General features: G+C 42.7%; 1 protein-coding gene across 4 annotated transcripts in view; it reads left to right on the plus strand.

Annotated features, from left to right (window-relative positions):
- Positions 1-18,370, plus strand: part of LGI2 (leucine rich repeat LGI family member 2) — a 47,949-nt gene that overhangs the window by 14,968 nt on the left and 14,611 nt on the right. For 2 of the 4 annotated variants that reach the window (XM_083160692.1, XM_083160758.1), the window contains exons 3-5: positions 5,217-5,288; positions 14,645-14,716; positions 14,857-14,928. In XM_083160692.1, coding sequence (XP_083016818.1) covers positions 5,217-5,288; positions 14,645-14,716; positions 14,857-14,928 — 216 coding nt within the window. The remainder of the gene's footprint in view (positions 1-5,216; positions 5,289-14,644; positions 14,717-14,856; positions 14,929-18,370) is intronic. The other 2 variants (XM_083160723.1, XM_083160804.1) reach the window with 1 other exon arrangement.

Here is an 18,370-nt window from a genome sequence, read left to right on the forward strand (position 1 = left end):
GGAGGGGTATTGCTGTAGTGTGCAGATGAATTGCTTTAGTGTGGAGGGGTATTGCTTTAGTGTAAAGGGGTATTGCTGTAGTGTGCAGATAAATTGCTGTAGTGTGCAGATGCATTGCGGTACTGTAGAGGGGTATTGCTGTAGTGTGCAGATTAATTTCTTTAGTGTGGAGGGGTATTGCTCTAGTGTTCAGGTGAATTGCTGTAGTGTGCGGATGAATTGCTTTAGTGTGGAGGGGTATTGCTGTAGTTTTCAGATTAATTGCTTTAGTGGGGATGGGTATTGCTGTAGTGTGCAATTGAATTTCTTTAGTGTGGAGGGGTATTGCTGTAGTGTGCAGTTGAATTTCTTTAGTGTGGAGGGGTATTGCTTTAGTGTGCAGTTGAATTTCTTTAGTGTGGAGGGGTATTGCTGTAGTGTGCAGTTGAATTTCTTTAGTGTGGAGGGGTATTGCTTTAGTGTGCAGTTGAATTTCTTTAGTGTGGAGGGGTATTGCCGTAGTGTTCAGATGAATTGTGGTAGTGTGTAGAGGTATTGCTCTAGTGTTCAGGTGTATTGCTGTAGTGTGCGGATGAATTGCTTTAGTGTGGAGGGGTATTGCTGTAGTGTTCAGATTAATTGCTTTAGTGGGGATGGGTATTGCTGTAGTGTGCAGATGTATTGCGGTAGTGTGGAGGGGTATTGCTGTAGTGTGCAATTGAATTTCTTTAGTGTGGAGGGGTATTGCTGTAGTGTGCAGTTGAATTTCTTTAGTGTGGAGGGGTATTGCTTTAGTGTGCAGTTGAATTTCTTTAGTGTGGAGGGGTATTGCTGTAGTGTGCAGTTGAATTTCTTTAGTGTGGAGGGGTATTGCTTTAGTGTGCAGTTGAATTTCTTTAGTGTGGAGGGGTATTGCCGTAGTGTTCAGATGAATTGTGGTAGTGTGTAGAGGTATTGCTGTAGTGTGCAGATGAATTGCTTTAGTGTGGAGAAGTATTGCTGTAGTGTGCAGATGAATTGCTGTAATGTGGATGGGTATTGCTGGTGTGCAGTTGAATTTCTTTAGTGTGGAGGGGTATTGCTGTAGTGTTCAGATGAATTGCAGTAGTGTGTAGAGGTATTGCTGTAGTGTTCGGATGAATTGCTTTACTGTGGAGGGGTATTGCTGTAGTGTTCAGATGAATTGCTTTAGTGTGGAGGGGTATTTCTGTAGTGTGCAGATGAATTGCTTTAGTGTGGAGGGGTATTGCTGTAGTGTGCAGATGAATTGCTTTAGTGTGGAGGGGGATTGCTGTAGTGTGCAGATGATTTGCTTTAGTGTGGAGGGGGATTGCTGTAGTGTGCAGATGAATTGCAGTAGTGTGTAGAGGTATTGCTGTAGTGTGCAGCTGAATTGCTTTAGTGTGGAGGGGTATTTCTGTAGTGTTCATATGAATTGCTTTAGTGTGGTGGGGTATTGCTGTAGTGTGCAGATGAATTGCTTTAGTGTGGAGGGGTATTGCTGTAGTGTGCAGATGAATTGCTTTAGTGTGGAGGGGTATTGCTGTAGTGTGCAGATGAATTGCAGTAGTGTGTAGAGGTATTGCTGTAGTGTGCAGCTGAATTGCTTTAGTGTGGAGGGGTATTGCTGTAGTGTGCAGATGAATTGCTGTAATGTGGATCGGTATTGATATGATGGCTCAGGAATTGCTTATGGATTTGTGGATGGATAGTGATCTGCAATAGTCTCGCAATTCATTTGCAGATTTGCAGGGGTGGGTTTTGTTTCTGTCTGGGCGGCAGTTATCTCTTCACAGTTATCTTGGCCCAGCGGAGCTTTTCAGTTTTGGAAAATTGCCCTCTGAGACCTCTTATAAAACCAGCCCTGACTTACATAAAAAAAAAAAAAAACATACCGTATATACTCGAGTATAAGTCGACCCGAATATAAGCCGAGGCACCTAATTTTACAACAAAAAACTTGGAAAACGTATTGACTCAAGTGGGACCCTCACTCGAGAATAAGCCGAGGGGGGCTTTTTCAGCATAAAAAATGTTCTGAAAAAGTAGGCTTATACTCGAGTATATATGGTACCTTATTATACTTTTTTGCATTCAAAATGAATGAGGTTGTATCGAACGGAATATTCATGGTGTTTCAAAATAATTTGTTGATTTTTGCATCAGCTGTCACAAATAAAGCACTTCTACTTCCAGCACCATAGGCTGAATGTTTATTGTGCTAGCGCATTCCATAACATAATATCTGTAATAATATGAAGTAAGAATGCACTATGTATATACATTTATGTATTTGGCAATATATTTTGTACATTTTTCTATCGATTCATAAAACTGCATTCAAATTTAAAGTGTAATCTTATATCTAAAAGGTGTTGCTACTGTACTGGACTGTACCTTGTTTTCTGCTAATCATTTCCTGAAAGTAATAATGCTGTGTGTCGCAGGGGCACCAAGTGGTGGGGTACTAATTATCTGGGCCCAGTTTTGGTGGAGGGGTCCAGTGGGGGCCCAGGTCCTACCACCTTTACCTGGATTCAGGAGTTGCAGCAGTTCTTCCCTTCAATCCAGCACACACTGCAGTGTGGCCAGGGAGATGCTTAAAGTACTATTTTTTTCTGGATTTTATTTTAAGGGTGCATGGCCACGCCTCCTGTGATTAGGCCACACCCCCATGGAAATACTGGGTCCACTCTCTATTGCCCTGGTATGTCATGCTGAAGACTGCAAGTATTAGCGCCATGTGTTGTGCTGTAGACTCTGCAAGTATTAGTGCTGTAGACTCTGCAAGTATTAGTGCTGTGTGTCCTGCCAAAGTATTAGTGCTATGTGTCATGCTGAAGACTATACAAATATTAGTGCTGTGCTGACAACTCTGCAAGTATTAGCGCCATGTGTGTCCTGCTAATGACTCTGCAAGCTTTAGTGCTGTGTGTCCTGCTGGGTATGGTATAACTCTCTGACAGTCGGGATTCCGACAGTCGTTTCTCCTACATCGGAATCCTGACTGTCAGGAGCCACCTATGGGGGTTGTGGACCTTCATGAGGGAAAATAGCTGGTATAAGTCAGTATTCTGACTGTCAGGCTCCTGCCAGTCAGGATTCTGATGTCAGAGAAATAACCGGAGGAATCCCGACTGTCAGTGAGCCATCTGGCTCCCGTCATGCTGAAACCCATGCAAGTATTAGTGCTGTGTGTCCTGCTGAACCCCATGCAAGTATTAGTGCAATGTATCATGCTGAAGCTCATGCAAGAATTAGTGCTGTATGTCCTGCTCAAGTCTCTGCGATTATTAGTGCTGTGCATCATGCTGGGTTCGGTATAGCCCTCCGATAGTTAGGATTCTGACAGTCATTTCTCTGACATAAGAATCCCAACTGTCAGGAGCCTGACAGAGGTGAGCAAATTCAAGCCCCTTGAGGGTGCGCTGCGCTCGCCACTTATCCTATTCTCCCTCTATGGGGGTCTTGGCCCCCACAAGGGAAAAATAGCCCATATAAGTCGGGCTCCTGACAGTCGGGATTCCGATGTTGGAAACGATCCTCAGAATGCCGATTGTCGGTCGAGTCATCTGTCACCCGTCTGTCCTTCAATAATTAGTGCTGTGTGTCATGCTGAAGCCTCTGTAAATATAAGTGTTGTGTCTTGTGTTGAAAACTCTACAAATACTAGTGCTGTGAGTCAAACTGAAGCAATTATTAGTGCTGTTAGTTGTGCTAAAGACACAGCAAGTGTTAGTGCTGTGTGTCCTGCTCATGACTTGCAAGCATTAGTGCTGTGGGAATATTCAGGAAGCATTAGTGCCTTGTGTCATGTTGAAGACTCTGTGAGCATTAGTGCCGAGTATCGTGTTGAAGACTCTGCAAGTATTAGTACTGTGTGAATATTCGGCAAGTATTAGTGTTGTGTGAATATTCAGCAAGTATTAGTGCTGTGTAAATATTTAGCAAGTATTAGTGCTGCGTGAATATTCAGCAAGCATTAGTGCCGAGTATCGTGTTGAAGACTCTGTGAGCATTCGTGATGTGTGTCCTGCTGATGACTCTGCAAGTATTAGTGCTGTGTGAATATTCTGCAAGTATTAGTGCTGTGTGTCGTGCTAATGACTCTGCAAGTATTAGTGCTGTGTGAATATTCGGCAAGTATTAGTGCTGTGTGAATATTCGGCAAGTATTAGTGCTGTGTGAATTTTCAGCAAGTATTAGTGCCGAGTATTGTGTTGAAGACTCTGTGTGCATTAGTGCTGTGTGCCGTGCTGATGGCTTTGCAAGTATTAGTGCTGTGTGAATATTCGGCAAGTGTTAGTGCTGTGTTTCGTGTTGAAGACTCTGTGAGTATTAGTGCTGTGTGTCGTGTTGATGACTCTGCAAGTATTACTGCTGTGTGAATATTCGGCAAGTATTAGTGCTGTGTAAATATTCAGCAAGTATTAGTACTGTGTGTTGTGGCGATGACTCTGCAAGTATTAGTGCTGTGTGAATATTTAGCAAGTATTAGTGCCGAGTATCATGTTGAAGACTCTGCAAGCATTAGTGCTGATGGCTCTGCAATTATTAATGTGAATATTCAGCAAGTACAGTATTAGTGCTGTGTGAATATTCAGCAAGTATTAGTGCTGTGTAAATAGTCAGAAAGTATTAGTGCTGTGTGAATATTCATCAAGTATTATTGCTGTGTGAATATTTAGCAAGTATTGGTGCTGTGTGAATATTCAGCAAGTATTAGTGCTGTGTGAATATTCAGCAAGTATTAGGGCTTTGTGAATATTCAGCAAGTATTAGTGCTGTATGTCATGCTGATGACTGCAAGTATTAGTGCTGTGTGAATATTCAGCAAGCATTAGTGCCGTGTGTTGTGTTGAAGACTCTGTGAGCATTAGTGATGTGTGTCGTGCTGATGACTCAGCAAGTATTAGTGCTTTGTGAATATTCAGCAAGTATTTGTGCCGTGTGTCGTGCTGATGACTCTGCAAGTATTAGTGCTGTGTAAATAGTCAGCAAGTATTAGTGCTGTGTGAATATTCAGCAAGTACTGTATTAGTGCTGTGCGTCAGGCTGAGGACTCTGTGAGCATTAGTGCCGTGCATCAGGCTGAAGACTCAGCAAGATGACTCAGCAGCCACAGGCAGTATATAGGGCTTCTCTATGCATAGCTAAAGCGCTGAATAAATTCCGCTTGACTAATTCTGAGCTTCACAAAGTCTGGTTGACTTCTAATCTGCTTTCTTCATTTTCAGCTTGCTGAATTCTAACTCATTTACTGTCATTCGAGATGATGCCTTCGCTGGTCTCTTTCACCTCGAATACCTGTAAGTGCTCCACTTAATAATATCATTTGTATGCTGTATTTTATTTTTATTCCTTTTTTTTAGCCTGCTCTATTGTATGACCAAGCAACATAGCCACCTGCATGTATTTTTGTTTGCATATTTTCTAAGCCATAATCCATACTTCCAGGCTGAGATTTGCCCATATGACGAGTTGTGGGGCAGCACCGCCCAATGCATATTCATGGTTAAAAATGTTTATTATCAGTATGCACTTACACAAACTGTACCTGCTGCAAGAGAGGTCTGAAATCAGATGGACCCCTGCGTCCATGCAACTCTGAATAGCCTGAAACTCCACATTGATGCACTCGCAGCCAGGGGCGTACCTCTCAGAGGCAACGGAGACTCCTGCCTCCAGGCTATAAGCCTTAAAGGGGCACATGCATGTACAGCAGCGGTTCATAGCGGGATCCGAGTGTGACAACCCACAGCTGCTGCTGCATAATTAATCAGCTCTGTCCCAGGAGCCCTGCTGACACCTGAATAGAAGACAGGATGGCTCCCATCTGTTACCGCTCAGCCTATGCTGTAGGAAATGATTGTGCACCCGCTGTTGCTGCTTGCTTGTGAGATGGGAACTGATTGATTGCGCAGATGGGTGGAGCTTGGAAGTCTGACCCTGACCTACCAGCCATTGTGTGGTAGGGGGCACCAAATTTCTGCTTGCCTCTGGGCAACTGGTACGTACTTACGCCCGTGCTAACATCATATGTGTAAAAACTCTGTTATCGCCCACTTACAACATTTGGGCTGCAAGAGGAGATGTGCCTGAGATGTATAGGGACCAGGATAGCATGCATATATGTACACCCACTATGATCTATAGGTCCCAGAAAGGCCTGTATACTATGATTAATGTGCAGTACTAACAATTATAAGATCCATCTTCAAAAGGACTTGTGCTACTTTCCAGCAGCCCCATATAGCGCAGACCAGTCAGCAATGACCTTGCTGTTGAATATACCATTGAAATTAAAGAATTAAAATGCTTAAATGGAATACGAACCCTACCCAAGAGCTGGATTGGCCACAAGCTGCTGATTTCAACCCTGTGCACTGAATATTTTTAATGACAAATTCTGCTTTTACCACTGTCGTACCCATAATGCACCACTTAGGAGTTATCATTTAGGGCCTGATTCGGAGCCAGAAGGATCTCATGGAACATAGGGTTTTGCATACAGCATATATGCAGAAGTAGAATATGCATGCATTTAGTGTATATTGTCCTAGTCAGACAGAACGTGGCTGAGTCTTTCATTCGCGTGAAATAGGGTGTTGTGGGGGCAGGAATTGGTGCGTGACAATGTATCTGCATGTAACTGTATCAAATGCTCCATGCAATTCTGAGTTGCGCATTTACTTGAGTTGTCCGGTACCTAGTAGGGGGCTAATGCGAGTGCCGATAGTATGACGACAGTTGCGGTGACAAGTATAACATCAACGGAGACCACAATTAGCTTGCATTTACATTAGTCAAATGGAAACACGTTAGCATAGGGTAGTAAAATGGTGTTCCAGGGCTGCCCGCAGCTACAGACACTTTGCCTGTGACTCCGCATCAGCCCCTTAGGGGGCATTAAATGCTGCAAGCTCATACTGACTTCTCTACTGCATGGATAATTCGTACCAAACTAAATATTTAGCTTTAAATGGAGTTCCAGCAATGAAACTCTGATCTAAGTGATGGCCCCCAGATGTCTGCTAGGGATGGCCATCGACCATCGATGATTCAAAATTATCAATGGTTTATGACCAATGTTGAATACTTTTGCCATCAATGGGGGAGAGCCAGATGGTTACCATACATCAATGGCACAGTAGAAACAATGGGTGACATTCTATGCTATGCGCTAAATGCGCATGTTTTATTTGCGCACCACATCGCCGCAAATCGCACTTTTAGAAATCGCATTTTTCAGTCAAAATGCGCATATTTAATGTGATGCGCATTGGAGGCTGAAAAGTGCGAAGAGGGGCGATTTGCAGCGGGCTGGTAAGTCCTGGAGGGGGGAGACCCCTTCATTGGGGGGGTCCCCACTTCCCCAGGACCCCTGCCCATGCTGACCAGCCAGGGGGTTAATGCTTTGGCCGCGGGAGCTAATATAATAAGTTTCCCCCGGCTGTGGCATTACCCTGCTGGCTGGTTGTGTCCGGTGCTGGTTCTTAAAATATGGGGGACCCCTAGTCACTTTGTCCCCAGTATTTTGGGAACCAGCGCCGGACCTTGAGTCTGGTGCTGGTTTCATAAAATCAAGGGGACCCCTATTTGTCGGGGACCCTGATTTTATGTCACCAGCACCGGCTCAGTAAACCCGGGGCTGGTTATACTCGGGCGGGGGACCCCGCGCTCGTTATTTTTTTTTTTTAACCCTTTCTTTTATTTTTTACAGCAGAACCCTGCACAGAACATTGCGATCTGTGCAGGGTTCTGGCTAATTCGCCTAACAGACCCTGGTCTGAAATAAGTGCGATAATTAATCACCTAAATAATGCGATGTGCAAATGCGCATTGCATTAAATAAGCGACTTGTATAGTTTTCTATACGAAAACATCTGGATGCGATAAAAATGCGAATTTATCTCGCATTTTTATTCAGCATACCTTAACGCACATAATATGCGATTTCAGTCCCTGAGCGCATCCCATTAAATAAACGATTTAATGGGAATATGCGATATCGCCATTTTGTGGTCTAATTACCGCAAAAAAACGATAATCGCATCCCATAGAATGTCACCCAATGTTTCTTTTTTTTTCTCTCAAGGTGCCGGGACACTGAGTATAGCTCCGCCCCTGACAACACTGAAGCCATTCCCCCATATTCTGAGTGGCCTATGGACCAGTCAGTCAAAAAGAATGGATGACCATTGATAGCTAAATCTATCGATGGTTGTCCATCACATAGTTTGTTACTATCGATGGCCTTGGCAAGTTCGTTGCGGGGTGGAGGGCAGGGGTGGGCGGTGGAGGGAATGGGTCTCGCTCATGGGAACGCCCAGCATTTTATGGGCATCTCCATGAAAATGCTGAGCGTTCCCATGGGTACGCGGACATGCCAATGCCTGCTTGGGGGGGGGGGGCGTTTGGCTGACATCACAGAACGTCAACCGCCCATCTTTGCCCAGACGAACGCGAATAAAAGTTAGCTTTCGCTGACTTCTATTTGCGAAGGCAGGAGAAATCCTTCCATGGTCGGGGACCATGGAATGATTTCACCTGCAGCGGAGGCATGCGAGGGGATGTGTTTTCGTTATTCCCCTTAGTAACATGCCATCCCCTGGCATGTTACTAAGGGGAATCGGCAGCGGCGGGGGGCGGGCATTAAGACGGGCGGCTTCACAGGCGCTTGGTAAGCTGCGATGTTCACAGCTTACCGAGCCAACCTGAATTTTATAAAGTAACACTACACACAAATTGTCTAGTATAAAGATATTAATAATTTGATTGATAATTAGATTCTTTCATTCATACTTAAAAAAGTTGGTGTGCTTAAAAAAATGACATTTTTAGAAGCAACTGAAAATAAAATGAATACATGTTTGGCTTTTAAAAACGTGACAGATAAATGTATTTCTCGTGAACTAAAGGTTTGCTGAAATGTCATTTTTTTAATGTCAGAAAAAATGCCTTTTTTATTGTACTTCAAACAGTGATGCCTAATAAAGTTATTTTAAATAACAAAATAAGGAAAATGTCACAGCTTGGGGAAAATGTAACTCATGAAAGAGTCTTAAAGAGTATGTGACAAGTATGTGACAAGTATGTGACACTGCTCTTTTTTACGCAAAATATTTTATTTACAAATATCATTTTGTTCATTGCAATTGATACTTTGTGACTGACATGTTAAATAAGTAACAACCATGATTTTCTTGTCATGTATATAATAAATAGATAGATAGATAGATAGATAGATAGATAGATAGATAGATAGATCTGCTACGATGTCTGTCTAGGGCATGTGCAGTGCAGCTCACAGCTGTCACATGAACCCTGATGGCATCCTACCCTCCTGTCACTCTCAGTCCCCTAGGAGGGGAAATTCCCAAACGTATGCATCCACTTCACACCAGCCTGGGGTAGAAATTTACATAGAGGGCATATTAATCAACCCCCAGTTACACCCCTCACACACACTCACACCCCATCCCACCCTCTTGCTGGGGAGGTCAAAAACATTGAGATGAATTATTATTGCAGCTGATGCAAGCAATCGCGCCTCTCTTCAGTGGACTGCAAATGCTAGAAGGATTCCTCTTCAATAAATCCTCCCAATCGGTAACCTGATATTGAGCTGAACTGTGGTACACACTAATACCTGTTCCATTACCTCTGTGATCTTCCACCATCTACACAGAGATTTCTTCAGTATTCTTTCTGCATAATCACAAAATTCACTGCACCCCCACTTCCAATTTGCCTTCTCCTAAAATTCATCCCCTCCACTGTAAATCACTCCCTCCATGAGTATGACGGATTTCCACCATCTTTGCTACTGATGTTCAGTGATCATACTCTTTCACTATCTTACTATACCAGTTGAAGGGGTGGGCAGACACCCATCCACGCCCTCCAGTGGAGAAGGCCCCAAACTTGGAGTTATTTTGATTCATTCCTCACCTTGTTGGCTGTATCACGGAGAAGCCGTTTTCTAGACTTAGGCTACTACTGTATTCTGTATACTCATTATTGTTCCCTACCACCCCAACTGTCTGCCCATTATTGTGCCCCCTCCTATTGTCCCCCCTCCCTCTGTATATCATTTATTAAGTCTCCCTCCTCATCTGTATACCCAATATTGTCCTCCTTCACTAAACCCAATATTATAACCTGCATACCAATTATTGTGCATTCCCACCCCATTTGTATTCCATATTATTGTGCCCTCTCCCTTCTGTATACCCTTTATTGTGCCCCCCTGCCCATCTATGTACCGCTTGTGTCATCTATTTATTTGCATACCAATTTTTATTTTCATTTTCTCATCTGTATATTCATTATTATACCCTCTTCCCACCTGTATACCCATCACTGTACCCATTAGTGTACCGACTTCCCATCTGTATACCCATTATTGTGCCATCCTACTCAAACTGTATACTCAATATTGTGCCCCTCTCCCCATCTGTATACACATTATTTTCCTCCTCCCTTTCTGTAAACTGGTTGTTGTGTCCTCCCCATAATCTGCATACCCTTTGTTATGGTCACCTACCAATCTGGATAAATATGATTATTGTGCCCTTTCCCTAACTGTATACACAATACTGTGCGGGATGCAGTTTAAATCCCGGCGGTCGGGATCCCGGCGTTCAAAATCCCGACGCCGGAATCCCGAACGCCGAAATCCCGACACTTTCTTCCCCTGTGGGTGTCCACGACACCCTCGGAGGGAGAATATATTAGTGTGCCGAGCGTAGCGAGGCACCGGGCCTGCTGCGTGGCGAGCGCAGTGAGCCCACAAGGGGGGGCGATCCACGTCCCCCCCTTGTCGGGATTTCGGCGTTCGGGATTCTGGCGTCGGGATTTTGAACGCCGAGATCCCGACCGCCGGCTTTTCATGCCGAATCCTACTGTGCCACCTCCCCATCTGTATACCCGCTATTGTGCACATATCCCTATCTGTATACCTATTACTGTGCCCCTCTGCATCTGTATACCCCGTATACCCATTATTGTGACCTCCTCCCCATCTGTATACCCATTATTATGCCCACCTACAAGTCTGTATACACTTTATTATGGCCTCCTCCCAATCTGTATACCCAATGTTGTGGCAATTTCCCATCTGTTCACCAATTATTGTGCCTCCTCCCCATCTGTATACCAGAGTTAGCCAATTTATTCTTAAATTCTCCTGATAACTAAACGGACTAACTATGACAGGCTTATTTGCAACGTTTTCTAAAGTTCCCTAACATTAGATATAAAAACATTCTGACTTGACTGTAAACTATTAACCTTATTTAAACATTCAGCATGTTTTTTACATTAGTGGGGCATTTTTATATATGGCAGAACTCTGGGGCAGATGTATTAAGCCTGGTGAAGTGATAAAGCAGCAGGGGCTAAAGTGGGCCGAAACGGGCAGAACTGATTTTCTCCAGTTTTAATTGAAGCTGGAACCGCCTCCTTCCACGGCTGCCCACAATGCTTGGCACTCACAATCACATTTCCCCGGGTTGCCACCGCCGCAGTGCTCCAAGTGGGGTGGTATGCTTCCTTCCTGCTGCCGCTCCTCCCTCATTCTGCCATATCAAAGTGAGCGCATCTCAATGACACAGGTGCGGCAGAGATGAGGAACCGCCACTGCCCGAGGAGCCCATCTGAATAAGCGCAACGGCTCTGAGCACATGCACAGCGACACGCAGAAGAGCCACTTCGTTCACACTTTACAGTATAGCGCTGCACAGCTGGCTGATTGTGCCCTTGCTTGCATTTCAGGCACTACTGGATTGAGGTACGCTACTTAGTGAAATGTGCAGGAAAATAAGGTAGAGAGAGGTCATAGGGTGAGGAATGGTATATGGTTGACAGTGAGGTGCACAGGTTGAGAGAGGGAAAGTTACATAGGGTGAGAGAGGGAAGGAATGGTATATGGCTGACAGAGAGGAAAACAGAGGGTGAGGTACATAGGGTAAGACGGAGGGAAGGAATGGTATACTGTATATTGCTGACAGAGAGGAGAATAGAGGGTGAGGTACGTAGGGTAAGACGGAAGGAAGGAATGGTATATATGGTTTACAGGGAAGGAGAAAGGTACATAGTGTGATAAAGGGAAGGAAGGAATGGAATATGTCTGGAAGGGAAGGACTCGGGAGGGAGGGAGGGAGGGAGAGGTACATACTGTATGGTGAGAAAGGGAGGAAAGGAGAGGGGTAGGGCTGAAAAAGAAAGGAGGGAGTGAGAGGTGCAATGGGTGATAGAGGAAGGAAAGGAAAGAAGTGGAGGTGATAAAGCAAATAAGGGAGTCAGGTACATCGGGTGAGAGATTGATGGAGGAATAAAGTCTATGAAAGGTGGAAGAAGTACAGTAAGAGGAATAGGGATGACACATTAAAGAAAGGTAAATAAACAGGTGGATAGATACAGGAGACAGGTTGTATATATATCATATAATATATATAATATCATATAATATGGTCTATTATTACCATACTATATGAAATAATCTGAATTATTTTCACGTTATTAACAGTTCTAAGGCTTCAGGAGTTCAAAGTGTTCTTCATTTTTTTCTTTTCAGTTTTCCATACCCCCACTCTAAAGTCCTACTTCGAGCACTGCCCAGCCGGCCCATCACATTCACATTTCCCCCCACTGGCAGGCTGTCTCAGGCTGCATTGAGCACTACAGCTGCAGAGAACCTAATGTGTGCTCCCACTCTGCAGCCTGCCCAGTGTCCTGCGCACCCAGACCGCGGCCTGTGACCGAATGGCTTGCCACTGATGAGAGGACAGATGCTGAAAGGCAGACAGTGTCAATCACACTGTCTGACAGCCTCTCATTATCCTTTCTCTCATCAGCAGCAAGCCAGTACAGAAAGAAGTAGCTGCCTGGCCGCCAGCCTACACACCGCTGCCAGTCCAGGAAGCCACCTGCATTCGGCTGAGTAGGAGGATCTGTCAGCGATGCGCATGTGTTCCGATGGTTACTTTGCCTTCCTGGACAAATGGCAGGCATAATAATGAGGGGGGGGGGGGTATTGGGGATAGCATCATCATGCTTTTCGAGAGAGAAACTTTCCTGATTACCCACACGGATGCTGAGGGAAGGGACAGCAAGGAGGGAAGAGGCTGCTACTAATTTATTAAGGAAAATATAAGATAATAAAAAGGGCAGAGTTAGGGGTGTGGCTTCTGCCAGGTGGCATGTGCTAGGGTGTGGGTCCCAAGGGTAGGTGTAGAGGGATGAGTTCCACCACCTCCCTTGGACCACTTTAAGCACTGTAAAGCGGTGATAAAGTGGAAGATGATAATATACCAGCCAATTACCTCTTAACTGTCATTTTTTAAACACAGCTGACTGGCTGGTGCACTACCACCTTCCACTTTATCACAGCTTTATCACCACTTTATCACTTTTCCAGGGTTAATAAAGTAAATCAGTCCCTATGTTACTGACCAGCCAAATGTTACCCCCTTATGGGTTGATACTACTCGGTGAATGGGCCATATATGCTCCAGCAATCTGCAAATTTGGCAATATCGCTGCTTTACTAGGCACTAGTAGACAAGCAATCTACCAAATTGGCAGCATTGAAGGTGTAATGTTAGCATTACTGCCTCACAGCAATGAGGTCATTGGTTCAATTCCCACCATGGCCCTAACTGTGCAGAGTTTGTATTTTCTCCCTGTACTTGGGTGGGTTTTTTCATGGTAATCCAGTTTCGGTTAACCCTAGAAAGTCTGAGTACAATATGTGTGTATATGTTGTAGGGAATATAGACTGTAAGCTCCACCCGGGCAGTGACTCATGGATATGTTCATATATTCTCTGTAAAGCGTTGCGGAACATGTGTGCTCTATATAAAAAAATTGCAATAAATAAATAATAAATACCCTCATAGCCAGAACTTTATATAAATGTGATAAACTTCTGAAACCTTTCATACAATATATGCAATAGACTTTTATAGCTCTTTTATATTAATAGTTATTTCCTTTAAGTATTTTATTTATATTAGTTGCTATTAGTAGTTATTTTATAATAATTATTTTATAATAGTAACTCATTTATAATTAGTATCTTATTTACATTAGAAGTTATTTTACATGTGTAGTTTTTTTTATATACTGTAAATATATTATTTAGTTTAGTAGTTATTTTACATTAGTTGTTATTTTATATTAGTAACTCATTTAAAGTATATTAGTAGGTTTTTTATAATCAAATTTATTTTATGTTATTTCATTTAAGTAGTTAATCTTTGTTATTTTTTATATATAAATTATTCTATATTATTATCTCATTTATTATTTTTATTTGTTCTAAGTATCTCTTCTCTGTATAAGTAGATCATTTCTATGGGGATCTTATTTATATTCATAGTTCCTTTACATTAGTATTTTATTATATTTGTAATTCTTTTATATTAGTAGTTCTACATTATTATTTATTTTCATTAGTCAATATGTTCTTTAGATTTATTGGGCATTTTAAAACGTGTATCTTTGAATTTATCTTACTCCATTATTGCCCTTTTATTACCTAAATTCAATTATGTAAATTCAGAATACTTTGCTCTACATGTGATCTGCTTTTCTTTTAAAATATTGTTTAATATAAATATTAGAGAAATGATTCAAATGCTTTTTTTTCCTCTATTAGGTTTATTGAAGGGAATAAATTAGAGACAATCTCCAGACATGCATTCAGAGGCCTGCGAGACCTAACTCACCTGTAAGTCCAGCCCCATGGGATCTTGTTTGTGTCCCCTTTTGTGTTTTATAGTCTATTGTGATGTTATTAACATTTTTTTCCTATAATAATTTATTACAGTAGCAAAGCCTTATGTATGAATAACTTGTCTTTTTTTCCAGATCCCTAGCCAATAACCACATTAAGACTCTTCCAAGAGACATCTTCAGTGATTTGGATTCTCTCATTAACTTGTAAGTAACAGTGCTAATTAGCGCTTCTCTAATACGTTTTTATTTGTGAAAATGTGAATTTTATCCATATTTTTATTGCATGCATTCCTTTAGCCAAAGAGTGAGTACAGAACATTAATGATGGGATTTCAACTTTAGAAACATAGAATTTGACGGCAGATAAGAACCACTCGGTCCATCTAGTCTGCCCCTTTTTTAAACATGTTACCTCAAACGATATTTGATCCTTATTGCTTTGTAAGGATTTTAATATGCCTATCCCAAGCATGTTTAAATTGCTCTACTGTATCTGCCTCTACCCCCTCTGATGGGAGGCTATTCCACTTATATACTACTCTTTCTGTGAAGTAATTTTTCCTCAAATTTCCCCTGAATCTTCCTCCCTCTAGTTTCAGTGCATGTCCTCATGTTCTATGGCTCCTTTTCCTGTGAAGAATGTCTCCCACCTGTACCTTGATAAAACGCTTGATATATTTGAAAGTTTCTATCATGATGTCCCCCCTTTCCCTTCTCTGCTCTAAACTATACATATTAAGATCTTTTAGTCTTTCCTGGTACGTTTTGTGTTGTAGGCCATGCACCATTTTAGTTGTCCTTCTTTGTACAGTCTTTAATGTATTTACAGTATATCCTTCTGGATATATGGCCTCCAGAACTGAACATAGTACTCTAGATGGTCATACCAATGACCTATACAGTGGCATTATTACTTCTTTCTTTCTTTCTTCTGCTGATACCTCTTCCTATGCATCCAAGCATCTGACTTGCCTTCTTCATTGCTTTGTTACATTGCCTACCTGCTTTTAAGTTCCCTGAAATAGTGACACCTACTGTATATCCCTCTCTTCTTCAGTAGTTTCCATTATAGTGCCATTTATACTATATTTAGTCTTTGGATTTTTGAGACCCAAGTGCATGATTTTGCATATTTTGGCATTAAACTGTAGTTGCCATGCTCTTGACCATTCCTCTAATCTACCTGGATCATCAATCATTTGTTTTACCCCTCCTGGTGTGTCTACCCTGTTGCATACCTTTGTGTCATCTGCAAAAAGGCACATTTTACCCTCAATTCCATTTGCAATATCACCAATAAAGATATTAAAAGGCACTGGTCCAAGTACAGATCCCTGGGGTACTCCACTTGTAACCTTTCCCTCCTTAGTCTGTACTTCATTTACTACAACTCTCTGTTTTCTGTCCTGCAACCAAGATCTTATCCATTCAACCATCTTAGAATCCAATCCCAAGCTTTCAAGTTTATTTAACAGTCTGCGATGTGGGACAGTGTCAAAAGCCTTACTAAATCTAGATAAGCTACATCTACAGCCCCACCTTGATCTATTACTTTAGTCACCTAATCAAAAAAGTCAATAAGATTTGTTTGACATGATCTTCCCCCAGTAAACCCATGCTGTTTCAGATCCTGTAAATTGCTGGTTTTGAGATATTCTACAACTCTTTGTTTTAAGAGTTTTTCCATCAATTTCCCTACAACTGATAAAAGGCTCACTTGTCGATAGTTGCTTACCTCTTCCTTGCTTCCACTTTTGTGCAATGCGACTACATTTGCTGTTTTCCAGTCCTCTGGGATTAGCTAGTGACTGGTTGAATAATTCTGTTAATGGTTTTACCAGCTCCCCTTTAAGTTCTTTTAGTATCCTTGGATGTATTCCATCTAGCCCCATTATCCCATCTGGCCCCATTACTTTACACATTGCAAACATACAGATGGAGCCGGCCACCCTCTTGCTGGCGAATCGCCAGATTGTCTCCGCTGGCGATCCGCCAGCAGCGAGGTGCTCCATCTGACTGAGACACGCGTGCGTCTCACACACACACGTGTCTCAGTTTCCGGGCGGTGGGGCGACGGGAACCCTGTCCGTCTCCACTTCAGGGAGACGGACAAGGGTGGGGGAGAGCGGGGACCCAGGGGAAGCGCCGTCAAAGGGGAAGCGTGCGCATCTCATGCGCGCGCGTCCCCGTTCGCAGATCAGATGGCGGCTGGCGGGGGATGGCGGCTGGCGATTCTTCCGCCATCCCCTGCAAAGACCAGGCCGGCTCCGGTATATACTGTACTATATTATGTATTTACACAGGGGATCATAGAGTGCCTATTTATCTAGTGTTATAGTGATACTCAGCAACAAGGGATGCACTCAGTGGACCCTGATAAATAGCAAACTGCCTTAATTCTGACAGAAAACTGGTATTTCTGATGTATTTTCTGGGTTTTAATCAGGGAAGGCTCCAGAGGAGGAGCTGCAGTACAGTTCAAAATTAAAATAGAGTAGGCACACAAACTGTCATTCCAAACCGACTCACTGGCGGTTGGGGTTCCTCCCCTATTTGAATTTTGACCTGTGCTGCATCCCCACCTCTGTAGCCTCCACTGTTTGTTTTTTCAAAATTAGATTTTTATTAACATTTTATAGAACAGCGTCCACTGTTTTTTTTTTTACAATGCCATAATCAGCTCCAAACTGATATTTTCCAGCACCGCCTGTAAAATGACAGTGAGGAGCTGATTGGTTGGTACTTTCATTTTCTCCTAGTTCCCAGTTCATCAAAATGACAAAACAACATAACAGTAATTTTACCACTGGCCACTGTGCATGGGTTAACAGAGCCAGACATGAATTGCTCCTCTAGGTGCCATCTACATGCCTCCGGCGCTCAAAAATTTTTAATTCTTCCAATAGAGATGAGGAGAAGCGCTAGCCTTTTATCATACCGGATACTTTATCTCTCATCCTAGCTCTGATAAATATTCACAACTGACCCTTATGGTTCTTAAGGCAAGTGGCCAGAAAGCATGGAATCTGCTGCAGATATGCTTCGTCCTAGCAGCGCCAGCTCCCCCCCCCCCCCCTCATTGCTTCACCTAATTGGAAAGCCAAAATGATGTCTGCCTTAAAGTAAAGGAGACACTTTTCCATCCATTAAACCATAGGTTATTAACTCAGGAACCCAAACAGTTTCTGTTTTCTAGGATTCCTGACAGAATTACAATTAGGTCCACCTGTGGATCTTTTAAACTATGTCAATGAGTAATGAGTACACCTGTGCACTTACTAGAGGACCTGGAAAAAAAAGAGCTGGGATCCTGAGGACCGAGTTTGGTAACCACTGTATTACAGGGACCTTTAAATCAGCTGCATAAAGGAGAAAGATAGCTTTGTATGACCATACGAATAACCCATTGAGTTTGAAAACACATATGACAGAAATTAGGAAAACCACAGATGTCAACCAGTTTCCCAGTACTCATCTCACAGTATGTGTAAATGTAATGCAGTCATCATACTAATGTACTTTTAATGGACTGTTTCCTGAACAATAAATAATGCAGGTAATTGCCAGCTATGTTTATCTATAACATTTCACAGTATCTAATGCTGTACATATATGGGAGATATTTAATGTGTAGACTAAATCACCA

Source organism: Crinia signifera, chromosome 1 (genome assembly GCF_055691185.1).
Source record: "Crinia signifera chromosome 1, ASM5569118v1, whole genome shotgun sequence".
Lineage (NCBI taxonomy): Eukaryota > Metazoa > Chordata > Amphibia > Anura > Myobatrachidae > Crinia > Crinia signifera.